Source organism: Eriocheir sinensis, unplaced genomic scaffold (genome assembly GCF_024679095.1).
Source record: "Eriocheir sinensis breed Jianghai 21 unplaced genomic scaffold, ASM2467909v1 Scaffold353, whole genome shotgun sequence".
Taxonomy (NCBI): Eukaryota; Metazoa; Arthropoda; class Malacostraca; order Decapoda; family Varunidae; genus Eriocheir; species Eriocheir sinensis.
The window spans coordinates 302,501-329,687 of NW_026111669.1; the positions used below are offsets into that span (position 1 = coordinate 302,501).

The following is a 27,187-nucleotide window of genomic DNA, read 5'->3' on the forward strand; positions in this document are numbered from 1 at the left end:
GAGAGAGAGAGAGAGAGAGAGAGAGAGAGAGAGAGAGAGAGAGAGAGAGAGAGAGAGAGAGAGAGAGAGAGAGAGAGAGAGAGAGAGAGAGAGAGAGAGAGAGAGAGAGAGAGAGAGAGAGAGAGAGAGAGAGAGAGAGGCAGTGGAAGTGATGAGGTAATGTAAATGGGTAAGGGAAATAAAGCAACAATTAAGAAGATTGCAAGTGAAAAGAAGAATGTAAGGGTGGATGAGGATAGAAGAGGACGAGGGAATGAGAGGATAGGAGGAGGAGGACGAGGACAAGGAGAAATAGTGACAGGAAAATTAAGAACTCAGAGGAAGAAAATGAGGTAGGAAAAAGACGAAGAAGGATGTGGAGAGAAAAACACGAGAAAGAAAGCTGAAGGAAGGGATTGAAGATAGAGTGGAAGAGGCGGAAATAAAATATTAAAAAAAAAAAAAAAAGACGAAGGGGAAAGAGTTACTAATACAAACAAGGCGCAAAAAAATGAAAAAGACGTAAGCTTGAAGAAAATAGAAAGAAAATGGAAGATGATGAAGATGGTGGAAAGAACAGAGGTAGAGGAAGAGGAACTAAATAGAGTATGGAGACAGAGAGAAGATATTGGAGGGTGGGAGAGGAAACAAGAGGAGCCAAAAGAAGACAAGGATATCAGATGAAGGGAATAGAGTAGGGGAGAGGTAGTGGGGGGCAGCTGGCTGAGTAATAATTTTCCTTCCACAGTGAAGCATCTTACCTATAAATTAAATGAGGGGGAGAAGGAAAGGTGGATTAGTGGAAAGAAAGAAATAGAAACAAATAAATAAATGAATAAATGAAGTGAAACAGAGAGAATGAATGAGAAAAAAGAAAGAATAGAAGAAAGAAGGAAGGAAAGGAAATACTAAGAAAGAAAAGAAACAAATAGAGGTGACCACCACAGCCCACCCCACCTCTCCCCACCTAACTCCACCCTCACCTACTCCCATCCTCCTCCCCACCCATTGCCTCCCCACCCGCCCTCCCCTGTATTCCACCAACCTTAGCCCACTTCACCTCCTTACCCTCCCTCCCTCATACCACGCTCCCCTGGCTCTGCCTCCTCTCCCCATATTCTCACCCAACCTTCACCCAGCACCTTCCCTGTACCCCACCCCCACCCACGCTCCCCACCGCCCCTCTCCTCATATTCCCCACCAACCCAGTCTCCCCACCTACTCTTCCACTCACCTCCCCACCGGTGCTCCCCCACCTGTCTCCTCTCCCCATTCTCACCCAACCTTCGCCCACCTACCTTTCCTCACCTCACCGACTCTCTCCCCATTCTCTACCTAACCTTCTACCACCCACTCTTCCGACCTTTCCTCCTCACCTACGCCCCCCACCTCGCCTCCCTCCCCATATTCTCATCCAACCTTAGCTCACCTACTCCTTCTCACTCTTACCTCCTCAATTTACGCTCCCCCACCCGCCTCCCTCCTCATATTCTCACCTTGCCTTCCCTTTACCTACGCCAGCCTACCTATCCTTACCCTTAAACTCACCTACCTTAACCTTCCTCTCACCTGCGCTTCCCTGCCTACCTTTCCCTCACCTACGCTCCCTTACCTTACCTTCCCCTCCCCTAAGATCTCCCCTGCGCTGCCCTTCCTTCACCCTTCATTTCCCTCACCTTCGATTCCCTACCTTCCTCTCCCTTAACCTCAATTTCTCTAACTTATCTCCTTTTCCCTTCACATCTCCTTCCTTTCCCTCTACCTACCCTTTCCCTAACCTCTCATCCTCTACCTCACCTTCCCCCATCCTCGTCTCTACTTACCTATGTTAGCTCCTATTCCCCTCATCTCTCCTCTACCTTACCTTCCCCTCCCTTTATTCCTCATTACATACCTCATTTCCTCTTCCCCTCACATCTCATCCTCTGCTTTTCCTCTCCTTCCCTTCACCTCTTCCTTTCTGTTTACGTTCCTCGTTCTACTCTACCTACCTTACCTTCTCTTCCTGTTCATATAGCTTTTTCTACCTTTATACCTTTCCTTTTCCCTCACCTCTCCTTACCTGTTTACATATCCCATTAGGCAAGGTGTAGACCACTCCTTCGAGGCACTCACACACACACACACACACACACACACACACACACAGACACACCTGGCATCCCTTCCTTCCCTTTTCCTTCCCCTCGCGCACCGCCTCCCCGCCCGGCGACATTTGAGGGGAAAGAGTGTTATCAGGTTTGCCTCTACACACACACACACACACAAACACACAGACACACACACACACACACACAGACAGACAGACAGAGACAGAGAACAGCAGATCGAGAGCAAGAGAAAGGAGAGGAGAGGTGAGGGAGGGACTGAAGGAGATAACACAGGTGAGCGAGGCAGTATAGGGCAGGTAATGAGGAATCTGGGGCAGGTGGGGAGAGGAAAACAGTGAAACTGGGGCGAAGGGAAGAGGAAGGCAGTGAAATGTGAAGCGCAGGCAGGTAGGGAGGTAATGAGGGAAGGGGGTGGGAGAAGGAGGTGAGGATGGGTAATAAAGGGGAGGTGATGCAGGTAAGAGGTGGTGAAGGAATGAGCGAGGCAGAAGGCAAGGGCAGGCAGTGGTGAGGCAGAGAGGGATCGGATTGATGCAAAGTCTTGAGCCACTTATGGAAGACGAGGAGGAGGAGGAGAGGAGATGAAAAGAGGAGTATTTGAGGGAGAAAGGATGGAAATGGAGAGAGAATGAAAAGGAGGGAGAAGAAGGGAAAGGAGAAGGAGGAGAAAGGAAAAAAAAAAGGAGGAGAAGGGATGGAAGAGGATATGGGGAGACAGAAGGAAACAGAAAATGGAGAGAAGAAAGAAAAAGGAAGAAGAGGGAGATGGAAGAAGAAAGACGGGAGGATTAAGGGATGGAGATGAGAGAGGAGATAGAAAAGGAGAAGATGGAAATGAAGATGGAGAAGAAGGAAAGGAGAAGGGAGGAGAAGAGGGAAAAGAAAGAGGAGGAAAGGGGATGGAGGGAGGACATGGAGACAGAAGGAAAATAAAGAAATGGAGTAGAAGGAAATGGAGAATGAGATATGGATGGAGATGGAGAGGAATGAAAAGGAGGAGAAGATGGAAAGGAGAAGGAGGAGAAGGAAAAGAAGAGGAGAAAAGGGATGGAGGAGGATATAGAGGTGAACGAATCAAAAATGGAAAAGAAGGAAATGGAGAATGAGAAGGAGATGGGACAGGAGGAGAAGGAAAAGAAGATGGAGGAGGGAAAGGAAAATGAAGAAGAAATAGAAAGAGAAAAGGAGAATGATACAGTAAAGGTGAAGTTGAATGAAAAGTAAAATATACAAACGAATACAAGTGAACAGGAGAAGGAGGAGAAGAGGAGGAAAAAGAAGCGGATGAGGAAAAAGAAAAAAATATCACGAAAATCAATAAAAAAAAAATCCAATAAACGATAAACCAAAAAATAAAACGACATACAGATAAAGATGGTGCAGACAGTGTGACGATGACAAGCTAACAAGGGGAGCGTGGATGAGCCTTCATATTCTGTCTTTAAGCCTCTCGGATGACCCTCTCGGATGACCTTTTTCGGATGACCCCTTGTCTATGGGCTAATAATGTGGGTCTCCTGAGGCCAGGGGTCAGGAAGTGAAACTGGTTAGAGGGGTCGCTTGGGGGAGGGATCGGGGTGACGGGGCTGAGGTCGCAGAGGTTATCATGGGACACGTAAGTGATGCTACGGATGAGATGGGGGGGTGGGGAGTGCAAGGGAGGGAAGGAGGAAGGAAGGAGAGAAATGGAGGGAGGAAGGAATAGGAAGGGGAGGAGAAGAGGAAGGAAGGGGAAGGAATGGAAGGGGAAAGAGTAGGAAGGAGATGACAAGAGCAGAGGAGGGGAAGGAGTTAAAGGGGGAGAATACAGAAGAGAGATGTAAGGTTAAAGGGAGGAGGAAGAGAAGGGGGAAAAGAGTAGGAGGGAGAAGGAAAGGAAAGGCAAGAGTTGGAGGTAGGAGGAAGGAAGAGCATGGGAGCAATGGAAGAAGGAGGAGGAAGGAAGGAGAGAGAAGAGAAAGGTAGGAGGGAGGAGGAAGGAAGGGAGAGAAGGAGTAGGGGAGGGGAGGCGGAAGGCTGTTATCTGTGGGTATATTGAGTTGGTGGTGATGATTGGTGTGTGTGTGTGTGTGTGTGTGTGTGTGTGTGTGTGTGTGTGTGTGTGTGTGTGTGTGTGTGTCTGTGTGTGTGTGTGTGTGTGTGTGTTGCCTCATTCTGTAGCTTGTTATGGTAGAGGATAAAAGTAAACAAATTAACAAGTCCATGCTTCATCAAATATAGACACACCAAGAACCTCTATTGGTTTTATATGACCAATAAATCATAAAACCAATAATCATAGCACCAATTATTTCATCAACACACACACACACACACACACACACACACACACACACACACACACACACACACACACACACACACACACACACAGACACACACACACACACACACACACACACACACACACACACACACACACACACACACACACACACACACAAACACAAAACACCAAAACAACTCGATTCTGTGAGGCACAGACGTCTCGCTTATCTCACTATCTGGAAGCACCAATTTCCCTGCATCTGCCTTTGGTACGCACCTGCAGCCACTTTAGCATGAAGCTTCACTCTACCAAAAGCACCACGACCAGAATAATCATAATTACGACTAATACCACCCAGCCCAACCTAACCTTTTCCAACCAAATCTCTCCAGAACAATCCCAAAAACCAGAACAGTAATAATGAGAATAACCAGAACAATCCCAATAACCACAACTACCACCCAACCCAGCCAATCCTATACCTAGCCGTGTACTCGTATGTTCCTCGTATTCCATCATCACCGTAATAATAATAACAACGACCACTATAACTCGAGACTGTTCTGGGACGCACAAGGAAACAGTTACGGGCAAGGAAGGAAGCATTAAAACATTGAAACGACTATACACAATGACTTCCGTACCGTCAAGGAGGCTGCAAGATGCGGCAGTAAACCTCCTCGAAATGAATGGCGCGAACCTTAAGTCCCTTGTAATGAGGACTCAGTGAAGAGGCGACAGTGAGTGCCGGTGAGTTATGGGGTATTTATGTGTCTGGTGATTAGAGGGAGGCCAGGGTGGGCCGCGGTACATGTAAATGAGGAGAAAACTTTGTGGGATGTCGAAACGAGGCAGCGACGTGGCGGCCCAGCGGGAGTGGCCGTGACGGAGGATCGTTACGCATCATAGACTTGAGGATAATTTGATGGCGGAAATGTCAGGTACGAAGACGTGGAGGCATAAACTACCATACATTCTAAAGTTAAACGGGGAGGAGAGCAGCGTCCCAGAGCCAGGTGGTGAGTACGTTGTTAAGGAGGGGTCATGAGGTGCCTGGCTGACTCTATGATGGAATGGCTGACGGGCCGGAATGGGCTCTTCGTTATAGCATGAAGCCGTTCCTTCAGACCGACACAAGCCACAGAGACCTGCTCCCCTTCGGCCATTCCTCACGCCAATTACCTGCAGCGTCGCGGCCATACACGGCGCCGCGCCTCCAGCAGGGCCCCGCCAGACGCGCCTCATCCTGACTGGTGCAACACGCGGCGCCTGCACAGTGTCGCCCGCGTGCCCGGCCACACCTGGTGGAGGGCGGCGCAGCACCCCGACCCGCCAGTACCTGCTGGCCCCATTCCCCTGCCTGTCCCACCTCTCCTGTGGCAGGTGACCCCGTGCCGCCCCCTGCCAGCCACTTGCTTCCTCCCCTGCCCCTCGAACTCAATAAAACCCGTTCAAGAGGAGACTATTACATCACCTCGAGAACTTAATGGATTGCGTTGCTTTGGGGCCGCGAGTACACCACCAACCACTACCTGACCCTTTATGGCCGCCCACTCTACACGCCCTTTATTCCTCTTCCACTTCTTGAACCGTAACTCATGCTGACAAGGCTAAGACCAAATTCTTAAACACTTCGTCTCTCATGCACAGATATTTGACAAGGCTTTCATGGATGTTTTGTTCATTTCCAGGGGTAGTTTTATTACCCTGGTGATAGATGATACTTCTTCTGTACCATGAACCTAAAAACTCATTAGAATCCAACTGATCTTCATTTTGGCAGTTGGAAATAGTTGATGAGAAAGGCGGAAGCATCTAAGAATACCAAGCTTATACTCCTCATAATAAAACTAGTATTAACACAGCCTTTAATGGCCTGGAGGGGAGGGGACATGAAGTTACCCTTGCTCGTGGTCCATGAATCGCCGGGCCATTCACTCGTGCACAGAAGCTAATTTCACCAATGATAAAACTAATTCTAACACTGCTTTTAATGGCCGGGGCGCATCGTGAGGCTATTATTACTTGTACCTCATAAATTTCAAACTCCATTTATGCGCCTGAAGTTAATAATACCAGCAATAAAGCTAATACTGACACTGCTTTTAGGGCCGTGCAGCGCCAAGAGGTTATTCACTCCCTCTCCTCTCCTCTCCCAAGCCTGAGCGAGCATCATCTAGATAAGCCGAGAGTCTGACGCTGCTGGAAAAGGGAAGCAAGGATCACAGAGGAAAAAAAGGAAAACAGAAGGAGGGGGAAAATGAGGCGGAGGAAGGAGAGGAAGGGAAGGAGCAGGAGGAGGAAAGGAAAGAGGAAAAGGAGATGAGTGAGGAAGGGAGAGATGGAGCGAAGTGACTGGGTGAAAGGAGGAGAAAAAGAAGGAGGAGGAATAAAGGAAGCTGTAGAAGAAGGGAGTAGGGAAGGATGTGAGGTAATAAGGAGACAGAAGGGAAAAATGAGGAGGGAGAGGAAGGGAAGGAGGAGGAGGACGAGGAAGTAAAGGGAAGAGGTAAAGGAGGAGGAGGAGGAGGAGGAGGAGAGAAGTAAATCTATAAAGTGTTGAGGAAGGGAAAGATGGAGTAGGAGAAAAGGGAAGAAGGAAAGACCACAATAAAAAAAGGAAAAAGAAAAATTATACAAAAATGAAGAAGGAACGCAAAACACTGGTCGCTGATGACACCCTTCTTCTCTGCCCTGACCTTGAGGCTCCCACAGTGCTGCAGATGTTCCTCCCCCTCCCCCCCCCCACCCCCCCCGCCGCTGCCCTGATTCATGCTGTTCCTGTGCCTGTTTCTGTCCCTCTTTGGTCTTCCTTGTCGTTCCCTGAGAGATTAAGGAGCAAGGAAAGGGTGGGAGGAGGAGGGTATTTTGGTAGGTGAGGATGTGTGTGTGAGGGGGTGAGGGGATGGTAGTGAGGGTGGTGGTGATGGTGGTGGTGGTAGTGGTGGTGGTGGTGGTGGTGGTGGTAGTGGTGGTGGTAGTGATGGTGGTGGTGGTGGAGTGGTGGTGGTGGTGGTGGTGGTGGTGGTGGTGGCGGTGATGTGAATGTCAGGACAGTGATGGCGGTGCGTGGGTGTGAGCGGGCACCGTATAAGGGCGAGATCTTATGGGAAGGGTCACACACTTGGTCAAGGTCAGCCATAACACGTGCTTTATGTGCTGACCTCACCAATTAAAGGCATGAGGGAGGAAGGGGGGAGGAGGGTGTCAAGTGAAAGAGAGGAGGAGGAGGAAGCGGAGGAGGACGAGGAGGAAGAGGACGAGGAGGAGGACGAAGAAGGAAGACGGAGAAGAGGAAAGGATGATAGAAGGGAAGATGTGAGGTTTGAAAGAGGGGAAAGGGGAGGAGGAAGAAAGGAAGGAGGAGAGGAGGAGGACGAAGAAGGAAGACGAAGAAGAGGAAAGGATGATAAAAGGGAAGATGTGAGGTTTGAAAGAGGGGAAAGGGAGGAGGAAGAAGAGAAGAGGAGGAGGAGGAGGAGGAAGAGGCAAGGGAAGAGGAAAAGGAGATGAGAAGTAAATCTGTTAAGTGTTAAAGGAGGGAGGGAGAGAGGGAGGAAGTGACGGGGAGAAAGGAGCGAAGTCTGGCAAGGAGTGGTGAGGGAGAGGAGTGAAAAGGGATGGAAGGGGAGGGGAGGAGGAGCAAGTGTGGGTGAGAGGAGTGACTTGATTTAAAGGATGAGCCAAAAATATGCGTCTATATGAAGTGAGAATGGAAATACTGTTATGGGCAATGTGTGTGTGTGTGTGTGTGTGTGTGTGTGTGTGTGTGTGTGTGTGTGTGTGTGTGTGTGTGTGTGTGTGTGTATAAAACATTTCCAGCTTGTTTGACATTATTTATCCTCCTAAACAGCCTTCCCTCTTCCTCTCCTTCCTCCCTATCCTCCCTCGACCCTTCAATCTTCCTCCTTTCCTCCTTCCCCCTCCTCCTGAAGGTGCCAACAGCTGTGAAAAGGAGAGACAGATTGGTGTCATTACATGTAAATTTCGTCGCGGCCCCTCACGGAGGGGGGGGTAGGGGGACAGGGACGAAGGGGGGGAGCGAGGGCGCGGCTCACCCTGGGACAAACACAACACGCCCACTCTCAAGACAGACGGGACTTTAAACCAATAATGTAAAAAAAAAAAGGAAGAAAAAAAAGAAAATAATAAAATCTTCACTCGTGCGCCAATGTTTAAAAATACTAGTGAAGGGCCTTGATGGGGGGGAGGGGGAGGGGTTGGGGAGGTGATAGGGAGGTGATCGGGAGGTGATAGGGAGGTAATGGGGAGGTGATAGGGAGGTGACGGTGATGGGGAGGTGATGGGGAGGTGATGGGTAGGTAATGGGGTGGGTAATGGGGAGGTGATAGGGAGGTGATGGGGAGGTGAGAGGGAAGTGGAGGGTAAGTGATGGGGAGGTGGGGAGATGATGGGAGGGTAGGAGCGGCGCTTTGACAAGAGAAAGAGAGAGTGAGGCTAATATCAGAGGCGCGGGTATGAGGTCCAGGTGGGACGGAGAGGGGGGGAGGGGCATGGTGATGGGTGTGCAGCGCTTTTGGCAGGTGAGGGGGGAGGGGGAGGCTGATGACAGAGGCGCAGGTGATTATGAGGCACAGGTGTGACGCAACGGTGCCAGATTGTCGTACACAGCCTCCTATGTTTCCCGATTTCCGACCCCAAAACTGCCTCCTTGATCCCAATAACTGCCTTCATATATAGTTATCGTTAAAATGGTTAATTATTGGTGCTTTTTGACAATTGCTATGGCACAAAAAACGGTAAATAGGAGGCTCTGAGTACGATATTCTGGCAACGATGGTGTGACGGCGCTCCTCCCCCTGTGCTTTGATCCGTCTATCGCCATCTGCTCCGTGACACTTTTTATTTATATCTACCTCGTTCATTAACTTCCCTCCCTCTTCCCTCTTCATCTCCTCCTCCTCCTTTTCCTCCTCCCTCGTCTGCATTCTCGTTTCCCTTTTATGTCAACTCCCTTCCTTAAGTCCTATTCTCATATCAACTATTCCCTCCTCCTTCAAATCTTCCTTCCGTATTATCATCAACTATCCCTTCCCCTTTTAATTATCCTCCCCATACTATATTAACTAAACATTAACTACTATTCGGTAACGGACTAATGAGTACTCTTAAACTAATACTCTACAGATACACAGTAACAATAGGATAGTAACAACAGCATCAATGACAAGGAAAAGAACAATGACTGCGATGATTTTTACTACTACTACTACTACTACTACTACTACTACTACTACTACTACTACTATTATCTACTACTACTACTACCACCGCAATAAACCACCATCGCCATACCGTTTTTTCTTCCCTCTATCTCGCTTCCTGGGTACTCTTCTTCCCCGCTGTGGTGTTTTGTAGAGTCGCTTCATAATAATTACAGACCCTGTCACAAAGAAGCTTCCGTTCCCTGTTTTTGCTCTTTTTCTTGTGATGATAAAATCTTAGAGGAGTAAAAACCGGGTGAATCTCTTTAATAGACTCGAATCTCCTCCTGTTACAATAAATTACTAGTTACTTTTTCTTACTTGACGAATTGATATCATTATTTGTATTGTTATTATTGGTAGTAGTCGTAGTAGTAGTCGTAGTAGTAGTAGTAGTAGTAGTAGTAGTGTTATTGTTGTTGCTGCTGTTGTTGTTGTTTTCATGTCAGAATCCTCCTCAGCATCCGTCTTCCTGTCTCATCCCATCCCTTATCCTCCTTCACCCCTTCACCCCTTCGCTCCCTTCACCCCATACCTTCCGCCACCCCCCAAAACAAGCCTCCCCTTTACTCCTCTTTCGAAATCCTGCTTACACTACTCTCCCTTTCAACCCCCTTCACCCCTCTTCACCCTTCATCCTGTTCCCTCTTTCTCCCTTTCCCTCCTCTCTCTCCCTTCCCCATTGCCTTCACCCCTCAATTTCCCGATCAAAGAAGGGAGAAAGATCAGGGAGTAGCGTGAAGGGAGGGAGGGAGAAGAGTGACAGGGGTGAGGAAGAACGGAAGGGAGAGAAAGAGGGTGTAGAAAGGGAGGGTGGAAGGGAGCTGCGTGAAAGGGAGAGGGAAGAAAAGATACGAGAGAGAGAGAGAGAGAGAGAGAGAGAGAGAGAGAGAGAGAGAGAGAGAGAGAGAGAGAGAGAGAGAGAGAGAGAGAGAGAGAGAGAGAGAGAGAGAGAGAGAGAGAGAGAGAGAGAGAGAGAGAGAGAGAGAGAGAGAGAGAGAGAGAGAGAGAGAGAGAGAGAGAGAGAGAGAGACACGAGGGTTAAATAGAGGAGCTTGATTACTACTGAGAGGGTGAACGATACCCTGGACCACCCTCATGCTCTCTCTCTCTCTCTCTCTCCACACACACACACAAAAACACACACACACAAACACAAACACACACACACTTACACTCACTCACACACACTTACACTCTCACACACACACTTACACTCACACACACACACACACACACACACACACACACACACACACACACACACACACACACGTACACGAGCAAAAAATACCCACAAGAGCAATGATAACCAAACTAAAAGTGGTCCCAGAAAGGTGACATGTGGACAACCTCAACGTGTGACAGGGAAGGAAGGGATGGGAAGGGAAGGTAGGGTGGGGTAGGGTGGGGTAGGGTGGTGTAAGGTAGGGTGGGGAAGGGAAGGGAAGGGAAGGGAAGGGTAGAGTAGGGTAAGGTAGAGTTGGGTAGGGTAGGGTAGGGTAAGGAGGGGGTGGGAAGGGAAGGAAGGGGAGGAAAGGGATGGCAACAAATATGATGTAAGGGAAATGAAGAGAAAGGAAGGGAAGGAAAATTTAAGGGAAGGGAAGGGAAGGGAAAAGAAGGAAAGGGAAGGGAAGGGAAAGAAAGAAAAGAGAAGTGAGTAGGGAAAGGAAAGAAGGAGAAAGATAAGGGAGGAAAGGGAGGGGAAGGGAGGGGATGAGAAGGGAGTTAAGAGGATGGGAAGCAAGGGACGGGATGGGATGAAAAGGGATAGAATTGGAAAGGGAATGAAAGGAACGAAAAGGGAAAAAATGAAAGGAAAGGGGAGAGAAGTGAAGGAACAAGAAGGGAGGAAATTTGGAGAATATGCATATAGTGAAGACCAAAAAAAAAAGAATATTGAAGAGAGAAATGTAAGAGGAAAAGCACGCTTGAGTATGACGAAAGAACGATAGGACAGGAAGAGGCGAGGGAGGAAAAATATAGGTGAGGGAAAAGAAAAAACGGGGATGGGTTGGGAAGGGGGAAAATAATGGGGAGGAGACAGATAAAGAGATGAAAGAATATGAAAATGAAGGAGAGAATAAAACGGAAAGGACGAACAAAGAATAGCTGAAAAAATAGGAACAAAATATATAAAAGGAAGACAGTAGTAGTAGTAGTAGTAGTAGAAGTAGTAGTAGTAGTAGTAGTAGTAGTAGTAGTAGTAGTAGTAGTAGTTGTAGTAGTAGTAGCAGTAGTATAGTAGTAGTAGTAGTAGTAGTAGTAGTAGTGGTAGTTAGTAGTAGTAGCAGAAGTAGTAGTAGTAGTAGTAGTAGTAGTAGTTAGTAGTAGTAGCAGAAGTAGTAGTAGTAGTAGTAGTAGTAGTTAGTAGTAGTAGCAGAAGTAGTAGTAGTAGTAGTAGTAGTAGTAGTAGTAGTAGTAAAGGAAAAAAAAAGCTTGAAAATAAACAGAAGATAACTTAAATTGGAAAGGCATATAAGAAATAGTTTGATAATGGGGAAATAAACATTGAGAAAACAAAGAGAATAGTAAAGAAATGAGAACTGAAGAGTCTAAATGGCAAAAGATCTTGAGCACAGGGAAATAGAAACAGATGAAAAATGAAGAAAAAAACGAATGGAAAATGTGAATTATAACAAATGGGAGAAAAAACAAATACAGCTAGAAAATGTAAATGGTGTCGCAAATAAAAACAAATGGGAAATGGAGATGAAAAGTAACGGAGAATATAAATAAAAACAAACAGAGAAAAAAGGATATAAAAATAAGTGGAAAATAGAGATGAAAACAACTGGGAAAATGTAAATAAAAAATGGGAAAATATAAATGAAAAGAAATGAGGAAATTAAAGAAAAGCTAATAGAAAATGTAAATAAAAACAAGAGAATATATAAATATAAACAAGCACAAAATGAAAATAAAAGGAAATGGAAAAGGAGATAAAAAACAAACAGGGAAAGCAGCGAGTCACTACAGGAAGCAAAAAAAAAAAAAAAAGGATTGGAGCGTCACGTCACCATCGAGGAAAATCAAACTGAGAGGAAATCAAGGGAGGAAAACACGCCACGACGTCCTACCAACAGACAGACACGGACATCCGAGCGAGGCGACTCACTCCCTCTTTTTATTTTTCCTTTATTTCTTGTTTTCCTCCTCGACTCGAATGCGACAAGAAAATGTTAATGCACACACTCAAAATAAAAAGATGAATAAATAAATAAATTAAATAAATTAAAAACATATAAATAAATATACAAAAAAAAAAAGAAACATGCCTGACTAACTAAATGACTGACTGACTGGCTGACTGACTTAAGACCGTGAGTGCCTTCTTCTTTTTCTTCTTTTTCTACATAAACGAGACAAAAATAAACTATAAACTCAGACAGAAGAAAAATCAAATACATGAATGATTGACAGACTTACTGATTATGCATGACTGACCTAAATCTTTGAGTGACAGTTACCGAGTGAGTGATTGACTAACAGACTGACTAACTGGCACTGAACCTGATTGACCTGAATGTGAGTGGCAGAGACGGAGTGACTAACCTACTGACTGATTGACTGACTGACTAACTCGGAACCTGCTGACCTGAAAATACTAGTGAGAGTGAGCGATTGACTGACTGACTGACTGACGCGGGACCTACCTGACCTGAAACTAAGTGGCAGTGATGGAGTGTTGGACAAACTGACCCGCGACTGACTGTGAAGCGGGCACCATGACTGACTGGGGGAAGGGGAGCTCTGCCTGACTAACTGGTGGAGGGGGAGGGAGAGGGCCCGCCGTGAGTGACTGGCTGAGTGACGGCGCCGCTGCTCTGATTTACTCGTCCTGTCTCGTCCTTCACCACGAACGCCCTCGCAGGCAAGCATTAGGGGTGTTAAGCGCCGCCACGTGTCGCTCACCTGCCGCCGCTAATGAAGGTGACTCAGGGCCGCGAAGGTGTGTGGAATTTGTTCAGTCGGCGCCGAAAGGAAGTTTTGTGGGTGGAAAGGTGAGTCGAGCGTGAGTCACCCTTTGGCTTACCTGGTGCCAAGACCTAGTGGGATGCTCATTATTATTATTATTATTATTATTATTATTATTATTATTATTATTATTATTATTATTAGCATTCGTTATCATCATTGATATATTGGCATTCATTTCACTTTTGTTTCTACTTTTAATTATGACATCCTCGTACTCGTCCCCTCCCCCCTTTCTCCTGCTCCTCCTTCTCTTCCTCTTCCTCCTCCTCCTCCTCCTCCTCCTCCTCCGTTTCTTCTTTTCCTCCTATTCCTCCTCGCGCTTTCCTCCTTTACGTAATCCTGTATTCCCTATCCACTCAACTCTTTTTCTGTGAGTCAAGGAGTCATCACCAACTATATTTGATTATTGCATCGTAGGAAAGGTTATATGCAGTTAAGAAAACGTTGAAGAAAAGAAAGAAGTGAGACATACATAGAGTTGGGGGAAAAGAGAAACATTGCTAAAGGAAATCAACACAAATCAAGATACTGCCAGGGGTGCCGCCACGGAGACAACACTCGGACCCAACACCTCAAGCCAACACTGGTGACACGGGGCACCGGAGGACCCGCGGCACCAATACACAGGCAATTTGTGGCCGCGGCAGGTGGCTGATGAGAGGCCGGACCCTGCACCTGTCCGCGCCACCTGGATTAATTAATACGTGGCCAGGTGACGTAATCCCAAGCCACGCCAGACCGGAACGACACCACATTAACCCTTATATGGGGCCGCCTTTGACGACGCGGGCGACGACGAGGGGGAGGCTGGCGGGGACGTGGGTACCTGACGAAGCTCACCTGCTGTGGCCGAGTTAATTAATCACCTGAGAACAGATGACAGCCTCCGTGTGTCTCTGTCTCGTGGGGGGGGGGTGGGGGGTGAGTGGGGGTGGGGGATAGGTGTGGGGGATGTGTGTGTATGTATATATGTGTGTGTGTGTGTGTGTGTGTGTGTGTGTGTGTGTGTGTGTGTGTGTGTGTGTGTGTGTGTGTGTGTGTGTGTGTGTGTGTGTGAGACCAAGTGATATCCGGAACAAAAGCAATAGATGACTTGCCGAGTACCCCCTCCCCCCCCTCCCCGCCCACCTATAGCAAGCTCTAATATGCTGTCTTTGCCAAATAACCCCCCTCCTGACCCCCCCCCCCTTTGCCAAGCTCTACACATGTTCTCCCTTCCAGGCAAGCTTTACCCATGAACCCCTTTCAAATCACCACCCCTGCTCTCCCTACCAAGCTTCACCCATGGCCCCCTGTCAAGTCAACACCCCTGTCTCCCCTGCATAACTTTATTCATGCTACCTTGCCAAATAACCATCCATGTCCCCTTCCTAAGCTCTATCCCTGCTCCTCCTGCCAAATAACCATCCATGTCCCGCTGCTAAGCTCTATCCCTGCTCCTCCTGCCAAATAATCACCCCTGCCTCCCTGCCAAACTTTACCTGTACTCCTCTACCAGGCAACCACCACTGTTCCCCTGCTAAGACCCACCCATGCTCCACTCCCATGTAACAACCACCCCTGCCCTTCACCTTTCCCTTATAAATCAATCTCCTTGACTTAATTCTTTAGTCATAAATCATTTTTATTTGTGTGTGGTGATGTGCAGCAATTCACTCACAAATATCCGCTGGCGAGGACATGGGGGCGACAGATGAATAAAAAAAAGGAAAAGGAAGGTCGTGAGAGAGACTCAGGGATGCTATACAAAACACGAAAAAAAATATTAATATACATCCTAAAAAAGTTAACCCGTCCGCTGCGATTGGCACTGATTTGGCCTTTACTGGTAACCTGGTAACATAATATACTCCCAGGTCTTTCTCTGCCTCTGGTGGATAGTGGAGTGTTTCCCATGTGGTATTGGTGTGCTGGATATCCCCTCCCAAGGTGCATGAATTTATATTTTTCTTCACTGAACTGTAGCAGCCACTTTTTGTTCCATTCCTGTAGCTTGGTGATGTCTTCTTGTAGGAGATCTGCAGTCACGGGATTAAGTTCCATCTCACATGAAGAAAACGAAAATTGAAGTAATGCCTGAGGAGATTGAAGATTCTAAGAGGTTCTAAGTCTCAAGGTACAATGCAACGGAGATGAGCACCGAGACCACGCGCAGCTATAGCGTATATCCCCACCCTTACCTTTGCTAGGGAGTGGAAATACTGCAGGAAGAGGAACGAGGAAGAGGAAGTAGCGATGGTTGGCGAGGGCACGGAAGAAAAATGTTATAGAGGTATTGAGAAGCTGCGCGCCATGTAAGGAATGTGGGAACAGGGAGGCGGGGGAGGGGGGGGGGTACCGGGGGAAATGGTTGGTGGATCGGAGGAAGGGTGAAAATATGAACGGTAAAGGCTAGGGAAGTTATCGGTGGAATGGGAGCAACGGAAAGAATTAAGGGTAGTGAAGCGGGAGAGAGGAGGTGTGGAGAGTATTAAGGAATGGGGAATAAGGAAAATGGGTAATGGAAAGCAATTGAAAAGAACGGCATATGTTTTCAGGTTGATGAACATAAGAACATAAGAACGTAAGGAGTCTGCAAGAGGGTGGTTGGCCTGTGAATAGCTTACATGAAGAAGTGGAATAATGAAGTAAAGAATGACGAAAATTAAGTGATCGGCAACTGAACAATGGAGAAAATAAGCGAGGAATGACGAAAGTGAAATTAATGGCATGCTTAACTACCTACAGAATGGGGAAAATGGAGTGAAAGTGACGAAAAAAAGTGAATGGATTACCTTAAGGATGGAGAAAATGAAGTGAAGAATGACGAAAATGAGGTGAATGACTTACCTGAAGAATGAGGAAAATGAGGTGAATGGTTTACCTGAAGAATGAGGAAAATGAGGTGAATGGTTTACCTGAATAATGAGGAAAATGAGGTGAATGGCTTACCTAAAGAATGAGGAAAATGAAGTGAATGGCTTACCTGAAGAATGAGGAAAATGAGGTGAATGGCTTACCTAAAGAATGAGGAAAATGAGGTGAATGGCTTACCTGAAGAATGAGGAAAATGAAGTGAATGGCTTACCTGAAGAATGAGGAAAATGAGGTGAATGGCTTACCTGAAGAATGAGGAAAATGAGGTGAATGGCTTACCTGAAGAATGAGGAAAATGAAGTGAATGGCTTACCTGAAGAATGAGGAAAATGAGGTGAATGGCTTACCTAAAGAATGAGGAAAATGAGGTGAATGGTTTACCTAAAGAATGAGGAAAATGAGGTGAATGGCTTACCTAAGGAATGAGGAAAATGAGGTGAATGGCTTACCTTAAGAATGAGGAAATGAGGTGAATGGCTTACCTGAAGAATGACGAAAATTAGGAGAATGGCTTACCTGAAGAATGACGAAAATGAGGTGAATGGTTTACCTTAAGAATGAGGAAATGAGGTGAATGGCTTACCTGAAGAATGACGAAAATGAGGTGAATGGTTTACCTTAAGAATGAGGAAATGAGGTGAATGGCTTACCTGAAGAATGACGAAAATGAGGAGAATGGCTTACCTGAAGAATGACGAAAATGAGGTGAATGGTTTACCTGAAGAATGACGAAAATGAGGAGAATGGCTTACCTGAAGAATGACGAAAATGAGGTGAATGGCTTACCTAAAGAATGACGAAAATGAGGAGAATGGTTTACCTGAAGAATGACGAAAATGAGGAGAATGGTTTACCTGAAGAATGACGAAAATGAGGTTAATGGCTTACCTGAAGAATGACGAAAATGAGGTGAATGGCTTACCTGAAGAATGACGAAAATGAGGAGAATGGCTTACCTGAAGAATGACGAAAATGAGGAGAATGGTTTACCTAAAGAATGACGAAAATGAGGTGAATGGCTTACCTGAAGAATGACGAAAATGAGGAGAATGGTTTACCTGAAGAATGACGAAAATGAGGTGAATGGCTTACCTGAAGAATGACGAGAACGGAGAGACAAAATAAAAATCAGAAAAAACTAACACGAAGGAGGACGAACACGCAAACTAAAAATAAGGAAGAGAAGATTCAGTAATAAAAAAAAGGTATAAGGGAAAGCAAAACATGATTCTAATATAAAGAGTTAGAACACGTCGGCACGGTGGAGAGGAAACGAGAAAGAAATGCGGCAATGAGGTGGACTATCCCACAAACAGTGAACAGTAAATAAAAGGCGAGGGAGTATAGAAGGATTTTATGGAGAATGTGGATACAGCGGGACAATTAGGGAACGAGGAAAGAAAGAATGAGGTAGTGTGGTGGATTATCAGGGGAATTGGAAACGATGGGAGGCAGAGTATGAAAAAAAGGAAAATGATACTAAGCCTGATGGACACTATGGGAGAGAGTAAACCAGGGAACAAAGAGAGGATTATTAGAGGAAGAGGAATGGAGAGACGAAGGTAAAATAGAAAATACAAAGAGATTGATATAGTGATGTATAGTTAAGGAGAAAAAAAAGAGCAGGGAATGATGACAGGATAAAGGAGACGAGAGGAACAGGAAAAAAATAAACAAACCTTAATCCAGATGTGGAAGAAGAGAAAAAAACAAGGAAAAGGACAACAAGCTAGCAAAATAAACAGTAAAAGAAATTGATTATATTTTCCAAAATCTAAAACCTCTGAGGGAATGATGAAGAGTATGAAGGAAGGAAGGAATCAGCGAGAGAAGGGAGTTCAAAGTTGGGAAGGGCTGTAGGATCGGGAGGCGAGGGAGGGAAGGATCAACGGTATGAGAGGAAGGAGTAAGTGAGGGTCTGAGGGAGGGACAGGGACGGAGGGCGCGGCGGGCTGTCCTGTGGAGCGTGAGGGCTGGCTATCATATTCCTTCACGCCGGGGATCCAGGAGCGACGGGACGTGAAAAAAGCTTCATCTCAATACCCAAAGAAAGGCGCCATGGTCCCGCTGGCCAAAAAAGTATGTACCACCGACCGAACAGAGAATGAACGTTAACTAGAGGCACTGGACGCTGTTATCTGTCAATGAGGTATTTTATTACAGTTTTCATATTTCTTCATAGGCTCAGGACCGTTAAAAAAAGACCCATCTCAATACCCTAAGAAAGACTCCGTGATCAAAGTGGTAAAAAAGTATGTACTACCTTTTGAGAGACCAAGAAGAGAATGAACGATAATTAGAGAGACTGAATGTTGCTATTTGTCAACGGAGTGTGTTCAGCAGAGTTTTCATATTTCCTCACGTGGTTTAGTTAGGGTTTACATTATTGGCTAACCGTATACGTGCCGCCTCGTCCATCCCCTCCTTCCTCTGCCCCCCCTTCCTCTCCTCTCCTCCTCCCTTCCCCCAGCATCCCTTCGCCCCCTGTTTGCTCTCCCTTTCTTCCTCCCTTTCCGGTGGGTGACTCCATGACTCGATCCTTTACCAACTTTTCCTCCTGACTTCACCCTTCCCCGCCCTTCTCCCTCCCTTTATTTTCCTTTCACTGTACATCCTTTTCCTTACGTCCAGAGCGAGAGAGAGGAGAGAAAGAGAGAGGGAAGGGGAGAGAATGAGACGGAGGGAGAGAGGTAGGGGGCCATCCATTCCCCTCCCTTCCCTCCCTCCCTCTCCCTTTCCTCCATTCATTGGCGTCTCCCTATAAGGCAATATTCCCGTGGGGGTGTTTTAATCCCAGAAAAGTTTCATCCGTCAACTACCCCCCCCCCCCATAATGTACCTCCCCCTCATCCTCCTCCTTTTCCTCCTCCTCCTCCTCCTCCCTTCCAACAACCATCACGCTTTTCTCTCGTTCATTTCAGAGAGCGCGATTCCCCCTCCTCCTCCTCCTCCTCCTCCTTCTCCCCTCCTTTCCTTCCCTCCCTCTCTCTCCTCTCCTCCGGGTTCGTCCACGCCAATAATAGCAATAGATAACCAGCAGCCACAGCCTACTAATCCCTGTGAGCACCGTTCACACTCCTGCCCTCCCCCTTTCTCTCTCTCTCTCTCTCTCTCTCTCTCTCTCTCTCTCTCTCTCTCTCTCTCTCTCTCTCTCTCTCTGACATACCATTAATCCAGCTGTCCTCTGTCTGTATTTTTTTTTTTGTGTGTGTGTGTTTGACTGTTGTTGATGCTGTGAATGTTTGTGTTTGTGTGTGTGTGAATGCATAGAACAGCGCGCTAACACACACACACACACACACACACACACACACACACACAGTCCCTCTTCAGCCTTGTTTTCCATCAGTACACTCATGGTTGCGTAGGTGGAAAGGGAGGGGCTGGGAGCTGGGGGGTGGAGGTGGTTGGGGGAGTGGCGGGAAGCAGGGGAGTTGGGAGTTAAGAACATAAGAACATAAGAACGCAGGAGTCTACAAGAGGCCGGTAGACCTGTACTAGGCAGCTCCTTTGACCCTAAGCTCCCGTGTATCTAACCCCACCTAATATCGCTGTTGAGGGGCAAGGCGAGGGGGGAACAGGGGAGCGGGGGAAGGTAGGAAGGGGGACAGGGTATGTTGGGGGAAGGGGGACAGGAGTGACTGGGGAAGTGGCGGGAAGCAGGGGAGTTGGGTGTTGAGGGGCAAGGCGAGGGGGGAACAGGGGAGCGGGGGAAGGTAGGAAGGGGGACTGGGGGTGTTGGGGGGAAGGGGGTCGGGGTCGCATAATCTGTTACACTTACTCTTTCTAAAGTAAGAAAAATAGCGGCGCGGCGGGGTGAGTGATGCCCCGCGCCTGCACCAGTGTTTTCGCGCCGTGGAATAACACTTGCCGACCTCCCTTGCCGGCGCGTGTGTTTAGGGAACAATTACACGGAAAAATGGTCAAAAGAGAGAAACCAATTACACCTGACGTGCAATATTTCACTCCCTGCAATGGAATACAATATGCTGGGCGCCACTTCGCACTTTTCCTTTATGAAACACATGACGCAAAAAGAAATTAATGCATGTGTTGTAAAAGCTTCGTGTTGTGAGCGATTTTCCTTTTATTCTTTTATTAAATTTCTGATCGTGTCATTATATTGTAAAAAAAAAAGAGGTGGATGACGTGTACTTTCCCCACAACAAACATCAAAAGTTTCCACACAACGTCTCCGGATAACTCTCTTATTCACGTGTTTATCATAACTTTTCTTAACACCCAAATTATTTCTTCCTATCCTCTAAACTTAAACTCATAGACCTGGATAAAACTCTCCACACAACGTCCCTAAATAACTCTCCTATTCACGTATTTATCATAACTTTTCTTAACACCCAAATTATTTCCTCCTATCCTCTAAACTTCGACTCATAGACCTGGATAAAACTCTCCTCACAACGTCTCCAGATAACTCTCTTATTCACGTATTTATCATAACTTTTCTTAAATACCCAAGTTATTTCCTTCGATCCTCTAAACTTCTTCTCTGAGACCTGCATACAGCGGAACAATGAGGTAGTGCGGTGGATTATAATCAGGAGAATAAAAAAACGGTGGGAGACACAATATAAAGAGAATGGAAAGATATACTGAGAGACTGATGGATACTTTCAGGAGAGAGTAAAGAAGGGAAGGAAGAGAGGACTACGAGGAAGAGGAATGGAGAGGGAAGGTAAAAAAAAATGCAAGGAGACTGATATACTGATGGGTAGTTAAGGAGAAAAAAAGAGCAGGGAATAAAGGAGACGAGAGGGACAGGAAAATATAAACAAACCTTATTCCATTTCTACAGTCTCAGACCATTCCTATCACTACCCACAACTTCCACCCCTTAAAGAAGTTCCACGTACTTAACTTCCCCCACTCCTTTATACAGTCCTCAGCCGTCCCCCACCCCTACCCTCAACTCTTTCATCTCTCTCACATCCCCAGATCCAAACCTTCATATAGTGCCCAGCTGTCCCCATCACTACCATCAACTTTTTCATCCCTCAAACTCCCAGGATCCCAAACTCCACCCACTCTTCATCCCTCAACCCTCTTTCATCCCACAAACTCCAATGTCCCCAGCTACATCCACTTCTCCACACAGTCCCCAACAATCCCCATCACTACCCTCAACGCCCTCCATCCCTAATCTTCCACTCCTCCACCCATCATCACCAGGACGCCCACACGAGGCAGCATCACCGTGACAACAAATGGGCGACTAAGGGGATGGAGTGACGCCGCGCCCCTCGCCTCGGCCTCCTGCGCGGGGGTGTCGGGGCCTCAAAAATCAGCGTCGCCCCATAAGGCCCCGAAGACCATCCACCGAAACCACATAAATCCACGTTCGTCGCCACATTTGTCAGCCCGTAGTCCATAGCGCATCGCCGCCTGGTCACGCCCGCCAGGAATGTGGGAGATACAGGAGGAGGAGGAGGAGGAGGAGGAGGAGGATAGGGAAGAGGGAATGCCTAGATGAATGGGACGAAGCCGGGTATTGTTCCGCGTATATAGGTATAGGAGGAAGAGGAGGAGGAGGAGGAGGAGGAGGAGGAGGAGGAGGAGGAAGATTTATCTCCGTCCTCCCAGCGTCCCGGGCAGCTTGAGGGAAGGATGAAGGCTGAGGTGAAACGAATCTGAAGGTTACCTGACGACAGAGAGAGAGAGAGAGAGAGAGAGAGAGATTTACATAGATTTACATAGAAAATCAGACCACACAGACCCCATGGTCCAGACTTGGTGGTCTGTCCTTAAACCTAAGTGATTTTACATTAATCAGAAGACTCCAAAACGTTGCATTTCCACTCTAGTTGATATTAAGTTGAAGGAAGTGACGGTCGAGCTTATTTTTGAAGGAGTCAATCGTGTTACACTGGACCACTGACGGTGGAAGCTTATTCCATTCTCGCACTACAACGTTGGTGAAGAAAAATTTGGTGCAGTCTGAATTTACTTGCCTACATCTGAGTTTTACGCCATTGTTCCTCGTGCGCAAAGTGTCATCGATCATAAACAATGTTGATCTGTCTACATTCGTGAAACCATTAAGTATTTTAAAACATTCGATCAGTTTTCCTCGGAGGCGACGTTTCGAGAGAGAACATGTTAAGGGTAGAAAGCCTTTCTTCGTAGGATTTGTTGCGCAAGGAAGGGATCATTTTCGTTGCCCGACGCTGAACACCTTCTAATTTAGCAATATCCTTTGCATGGTGGGGAGACCAAAACTGTACCGCATATTCCAAGTGGGTCTGACTAAACTGTTGTAGAGCGGAGTATTACATCTTTATTCTTGAATACAAAGTTTCTTTTTAATGAAGCCCAACATTCTGTTCGCTTTATTTGCTGCATCGATGCATTGCTGTGAGAATTTGAGGTTTGACGCGATTTTGACCCCCAAGTCTTTGACGCATTGAACGCTTTTGAGTTTAACGCCGCGCATTTCGTATTCGAACTTCTTATTCCTCGTTCCAACTTGAAGGACCTGGCACTTGTCTACGTTAAAGGGCATCTCCCATCTATCCGACCAAGCTGAAATTTTGTGCAAATCCTCTTGGAGGCTTTGCCTGTCTTCGTCAGTGAGAACCGAGTTGCCAATCTTTGTGTCGTCTGCAAATTTACTAATGCGGTTATTGAGTCCAACATCCACGTCGTTGATGTAAATAATGAAGAGCACTGGGCCAAGGACCGAGCCCTGAGGGACGCCACTAGTGACAGGCGCCCACTCTGAGTTAAATCCGTCAATCACTACTCTTTGTTGTCTGTTGCTCAACCAATTCGCGATCCATTGGTTTACTTGACCGTCAATACCTATTTGCTTTAATTTGTAAAGTAATTTATGATGCGGGACTTTATCAAACGCTTTCTGGAAATCAAGATAGACTACGTCCAGTGATTTGGTTACGTCATAAACAGTGAAGAGGTCGTTATAAAAGGTTAATAGGTTTGATAGGCAGGATCTTTTGTTTCGGAAGCCATGTTGTGAGTCCCCAATCAATGAGTGGCTTTCAAGGTAACTCACAATTTTGTCTCTAATTATGCTCTCAAGTAGCTTACCTACAACCGATGTTAGACTAATGGGCCTGTAATTACCTGGTACTTTTTTGTCTCCTTTCTTGAAAATCGGTGTCACGTTAGCCTTTTTCCAATCTGAAGGGACGATGCCTTGTCGCAAGGACATATTGAATACGGTTGTGAGAGGAGAGAGTATTTCGCTTTGTTTCTTTCAGCAGAGTTGGATATACTTTGGCAGGTCCAGGACTGTGATTTGTTTTCAGTGAATGGAGAGCTTTAAGGACTTCATCGGTTGTTATTTCAAAATTAGGCAATGCATGCTCGAGATTTACAATAGTACTGGTGTTGGTGGTAGCGAGAGGAAGACTGTTAGTATTAAACACCGAGGAAAAGTAATTGTTTAAGAGGTTTGCAATGTGTTGGCTGTCAGTCACTAGTGCACCGTCGCTGTTTGTTAAAGGTCCAATACCACTTTTGATCGCCTTTCTGTTGTTTATGTAACTGAAGAAAGATTTCGGATTATTTTTACTGTTGGCTGCAATATTTTCTTCGTATCTACGCTTTGCCTGACCTACTAGTCTTTTTACTCGTCGCCTGGCATCATTATAAAGTCTAATGTTTTCGGGCGTGCTTTGTTCTTTCTTTAACCTGTAAAACAATTTTCTCTCATTGACTGATTGTTTAATTTCGCTATTAAACCACGGTGGGCTTTTATTAGTGTTAATTCGCTTCTCGCACAAGGGGACGAATGTGTTCTGCTGAGTGAGTAAGTGATTTTTAAAGCTTAGCCAGGCTTCCTCTACGTTGCCGTCATCTGATAGTTGTATTTCTGTTAGTTTTTGTCGGATTTCTACGAAGTAAGCTCTTTTGAAATTGGGCACCTTTACTTTATTTTCAGTCACTGATGATTGAGCTTTAATGTCGACGCGCACTAATTTATGATCGCAAGAACCGAGGTGTTCTCCTACCGTGACACTACTGACTAGGTTATCTTGGGTTGTTATAACAAGGTCGAGTATATTATTTTGTCGAGTTGGCTCAGAAACCATTTGGCTTTGATAATTTTCTTCTAGAAATTCGATCATTCTATGTGACTCGCCTTCTGTACCTGACAGTGTCGCCCAGTCGATATGGGGGAGGTTAAAGTCTCCTAATATAATTGAGTCGCTGTTATTAAGTGACTGCCTTAAGACGCTGTACATTTCAAGGTCGTCATCGAGTGATTGCCCGGGAGGTCTGTAGGTGACAGATATATTTAGGTTGACTTTTGCAATGTTTACTCGCACGCACAAATGTTCAACGTTACAGTTTCCCGGTGTTTTGTCAGTGGGTTGCAAATAGCTTTTGACATAAAGGGCGACGCCACCGCCTCTACGGTTTACACGATCTTTGTTGAAGAGTCTGTAGCCATCTATGTTGTATTCGGAACTTAAATCAATATTTGTGGTGTCGATAAATGTTTCGGTTATAGCAATTATGTCAAAATGTTCTGTTAAAGCAAGACATCTCAGTTCATCAAATTTGTTTCTTAGGCTACGCGCATTGAAACTAAGGATTTTTAAGTTATCTAGAGGCTTGGTAATAGAGGTGGTGGTACTTGCGGGATCACGGTTACGGGTTTGTTGTGATGCACGGCGTCTATTTACACCGGCGGGGTGGAGGGACGTGGCCGTGACTCGTTTTTTGTTCGGATGACACGCACTGCTTCGTTGAGGAGCCTTCCGAGTCTGGCTGCCCCGATGGGAGAAAGGTGCAATCCGTCCCTGTGAAAGAGCTCATTTTGTCCATAGAAATTGTCCCATGCGTTTAGGAACTCCACGTCAAGCTCCCTACAAAGAGTCTGTAAGCGGTTGTTTAGGCTGAAGGCCTTACTGAAAAAGTCGCTCTCCGCCCAAGTCCGTGGTAGAACTCCTGAAATCAAAGTAGAACTCCTGAAATCAAGAGAGAGAGAGAGAGAGAGAGAGAGAGAGAGAGAGAGAGAGAGAGAGAGAGAGAGAGAGAGAGAGAGAGAGAGAGAGAGAGAGAGAGAGAGAGAGAGAGATTTACATAGACGGTTACAGAAAATCAGACCACATAGACCTCCCATGGTCCAGACTTGGTGGGTCTGTCCTAAACCTAAGTGATTTTACATTAATCAGAAGACTCCAAAACGTTGCATTTCCACTCTAGTTGGATATTGTTGAAGAAGATGGCCCATTTATTTTGAAGGAGCCACCGTGTTACACTGGACCACTGACGCAGGAAGCTTATTCCATTCCTCGTACTCCAAACGTTGGTGAAGAAAAATTTGGCAGTCTGAATTTACTTGCCTACATCTGAGTTTTACGCCATTGTTCGCAAAGTGCAGTGTCATCGATCATAAAATAATGTTGATCTGTTACATTCGTGGAAACCATTGGGTATTTAAACATTCAATCAGTTTTCCTCGGAGGCGACGTTTCAAGAGAGAAATATGTTATGGTAGAAAGCCTTCTTCGTAGGATTTGTTGCGCGTAGGACTACTTTGCCCGGACGTCAACACCTTCTAATTCTATAACATCCTTTGCATGGCGGTAACGCAAACTGTACCGCATATTCTGGCGGTCTGACTGAAACTGTTGTAGAGTGAGATTATATCTTTATTCTTGAATACAAAGGATTTCTTTTAATGAAGCTTCAACATTCTGTTCAAGCTTGGCTTGCTGCATCGATGCATTGCTATTGAGAATTTGAGGTTTGACGCATTTTGACCCCCCAAGTCTTTGACGCATTGAACGCTTTTGAGTTTAACGCCGCGCTTCAATGAACTTATTCTCATTTATTCGAACTTTCATCTTCGTCCTTGAGGACCTGGCACTGTTCACTCTGCAAAGGGCATCTCCCACTCATCAAACCAAGCTGGAAATTTTTGTGCAAATCCTTTGAGGCTTCGCCTGTCTTCATCAGTGAGAACCGAGCGTTGCCAATTTTGTGGCATATGTCTACCAAATTTACTAATGCGGTTATTGAGTCCAAACATCCATCGTCGTTGATATGTAAATAATGAAGGAGCACTGGCCAACTGAGACCGAGCCTCTGAGGGACGCCACTGATGAGACAGCCGTTTCCCTCTGAGTTAAATCAAATCAATCACTACTCTTTGTTGTCTGTTACTCAACCAATTCGCGATCCATTGGTTTACTTGACCAAATCAATACCTTGGTTTGCTTTAATTTCAGAAGTAATTTATGATGCGGGACTTTTATCAAACGCTTGAAATCAAAGATAGACTTCGTCCAGTGATTTGGTTGGGCTGTCATGTGTCACAGTAGAAGAGGTCGCTATAAAAGGTTAATAGGTTTTGATAGGCAGGATCTTTTGTTTCGAGAAGCCATGTTGTGAGTCCCCAATCAATGAGTGGCTTTCAAGGTAACCCTTCCACACCTTAGTTGTTCCTGATTATACTCAAGTAGCTTGCCACCATAACCGATGACAGTTAGGGACTACAGCCTGTAATTTACCTCAGTACTTTTGTCTCCTTTCTTGAAAATCGGTGTCACGTTAGCCTTTTTCCAATCTGAAGGACGATGCCTTGTCGCAAGGACATAATTGAATACAGTTGTGAGGGGAGAGGAAGATTTATTTCTTTATTTCTTTCAGCAGAGTTGATATACTTTGTCAGGTCCAGGATTTTATCGTTGTTGGGCGTGAATGGAGCATTTTAAGGACTTCATCGGTTGTTATTTTCAAAATTAGGCAATGCATGTTGAGATTTACAATAG

At 46.0% G+C, this 27,187-nt stretch overlaps 1 protein-coding gene across 1 annotated transcript in view; it reads left to right on the forward strand.

Annotated features, from left to right (window-relative positions):
* Nucleotides 1-21,398, forward strand: part of LOC126991877 (RNA-binding protein 25-like) — a gene marked incomplete at its 5' end in the record, with an annotated part of 21,697 nt that extends 299 nt beyond the window's left edge. The window contains 3 exons of the mRNA XM_050850522.1: nucleotides 74-156; nucleotides 10,358-10,543; nucleotides 21,381-21,398. Coding sequence (XP_050706479.1) covers nucleotides 74-156; nucleotides 10,358-10,543; nucleotides 21,381-21,398 — 287 coding nt within the window. The remainder of the gene's footprint in view (nucleotides 1-73; nucleotides 157-10,357; nucleotides 10,544-21,380) is intronic.
* Nucleotides 21,399-27,187: the final 5,789 nt, after the last annotated feature.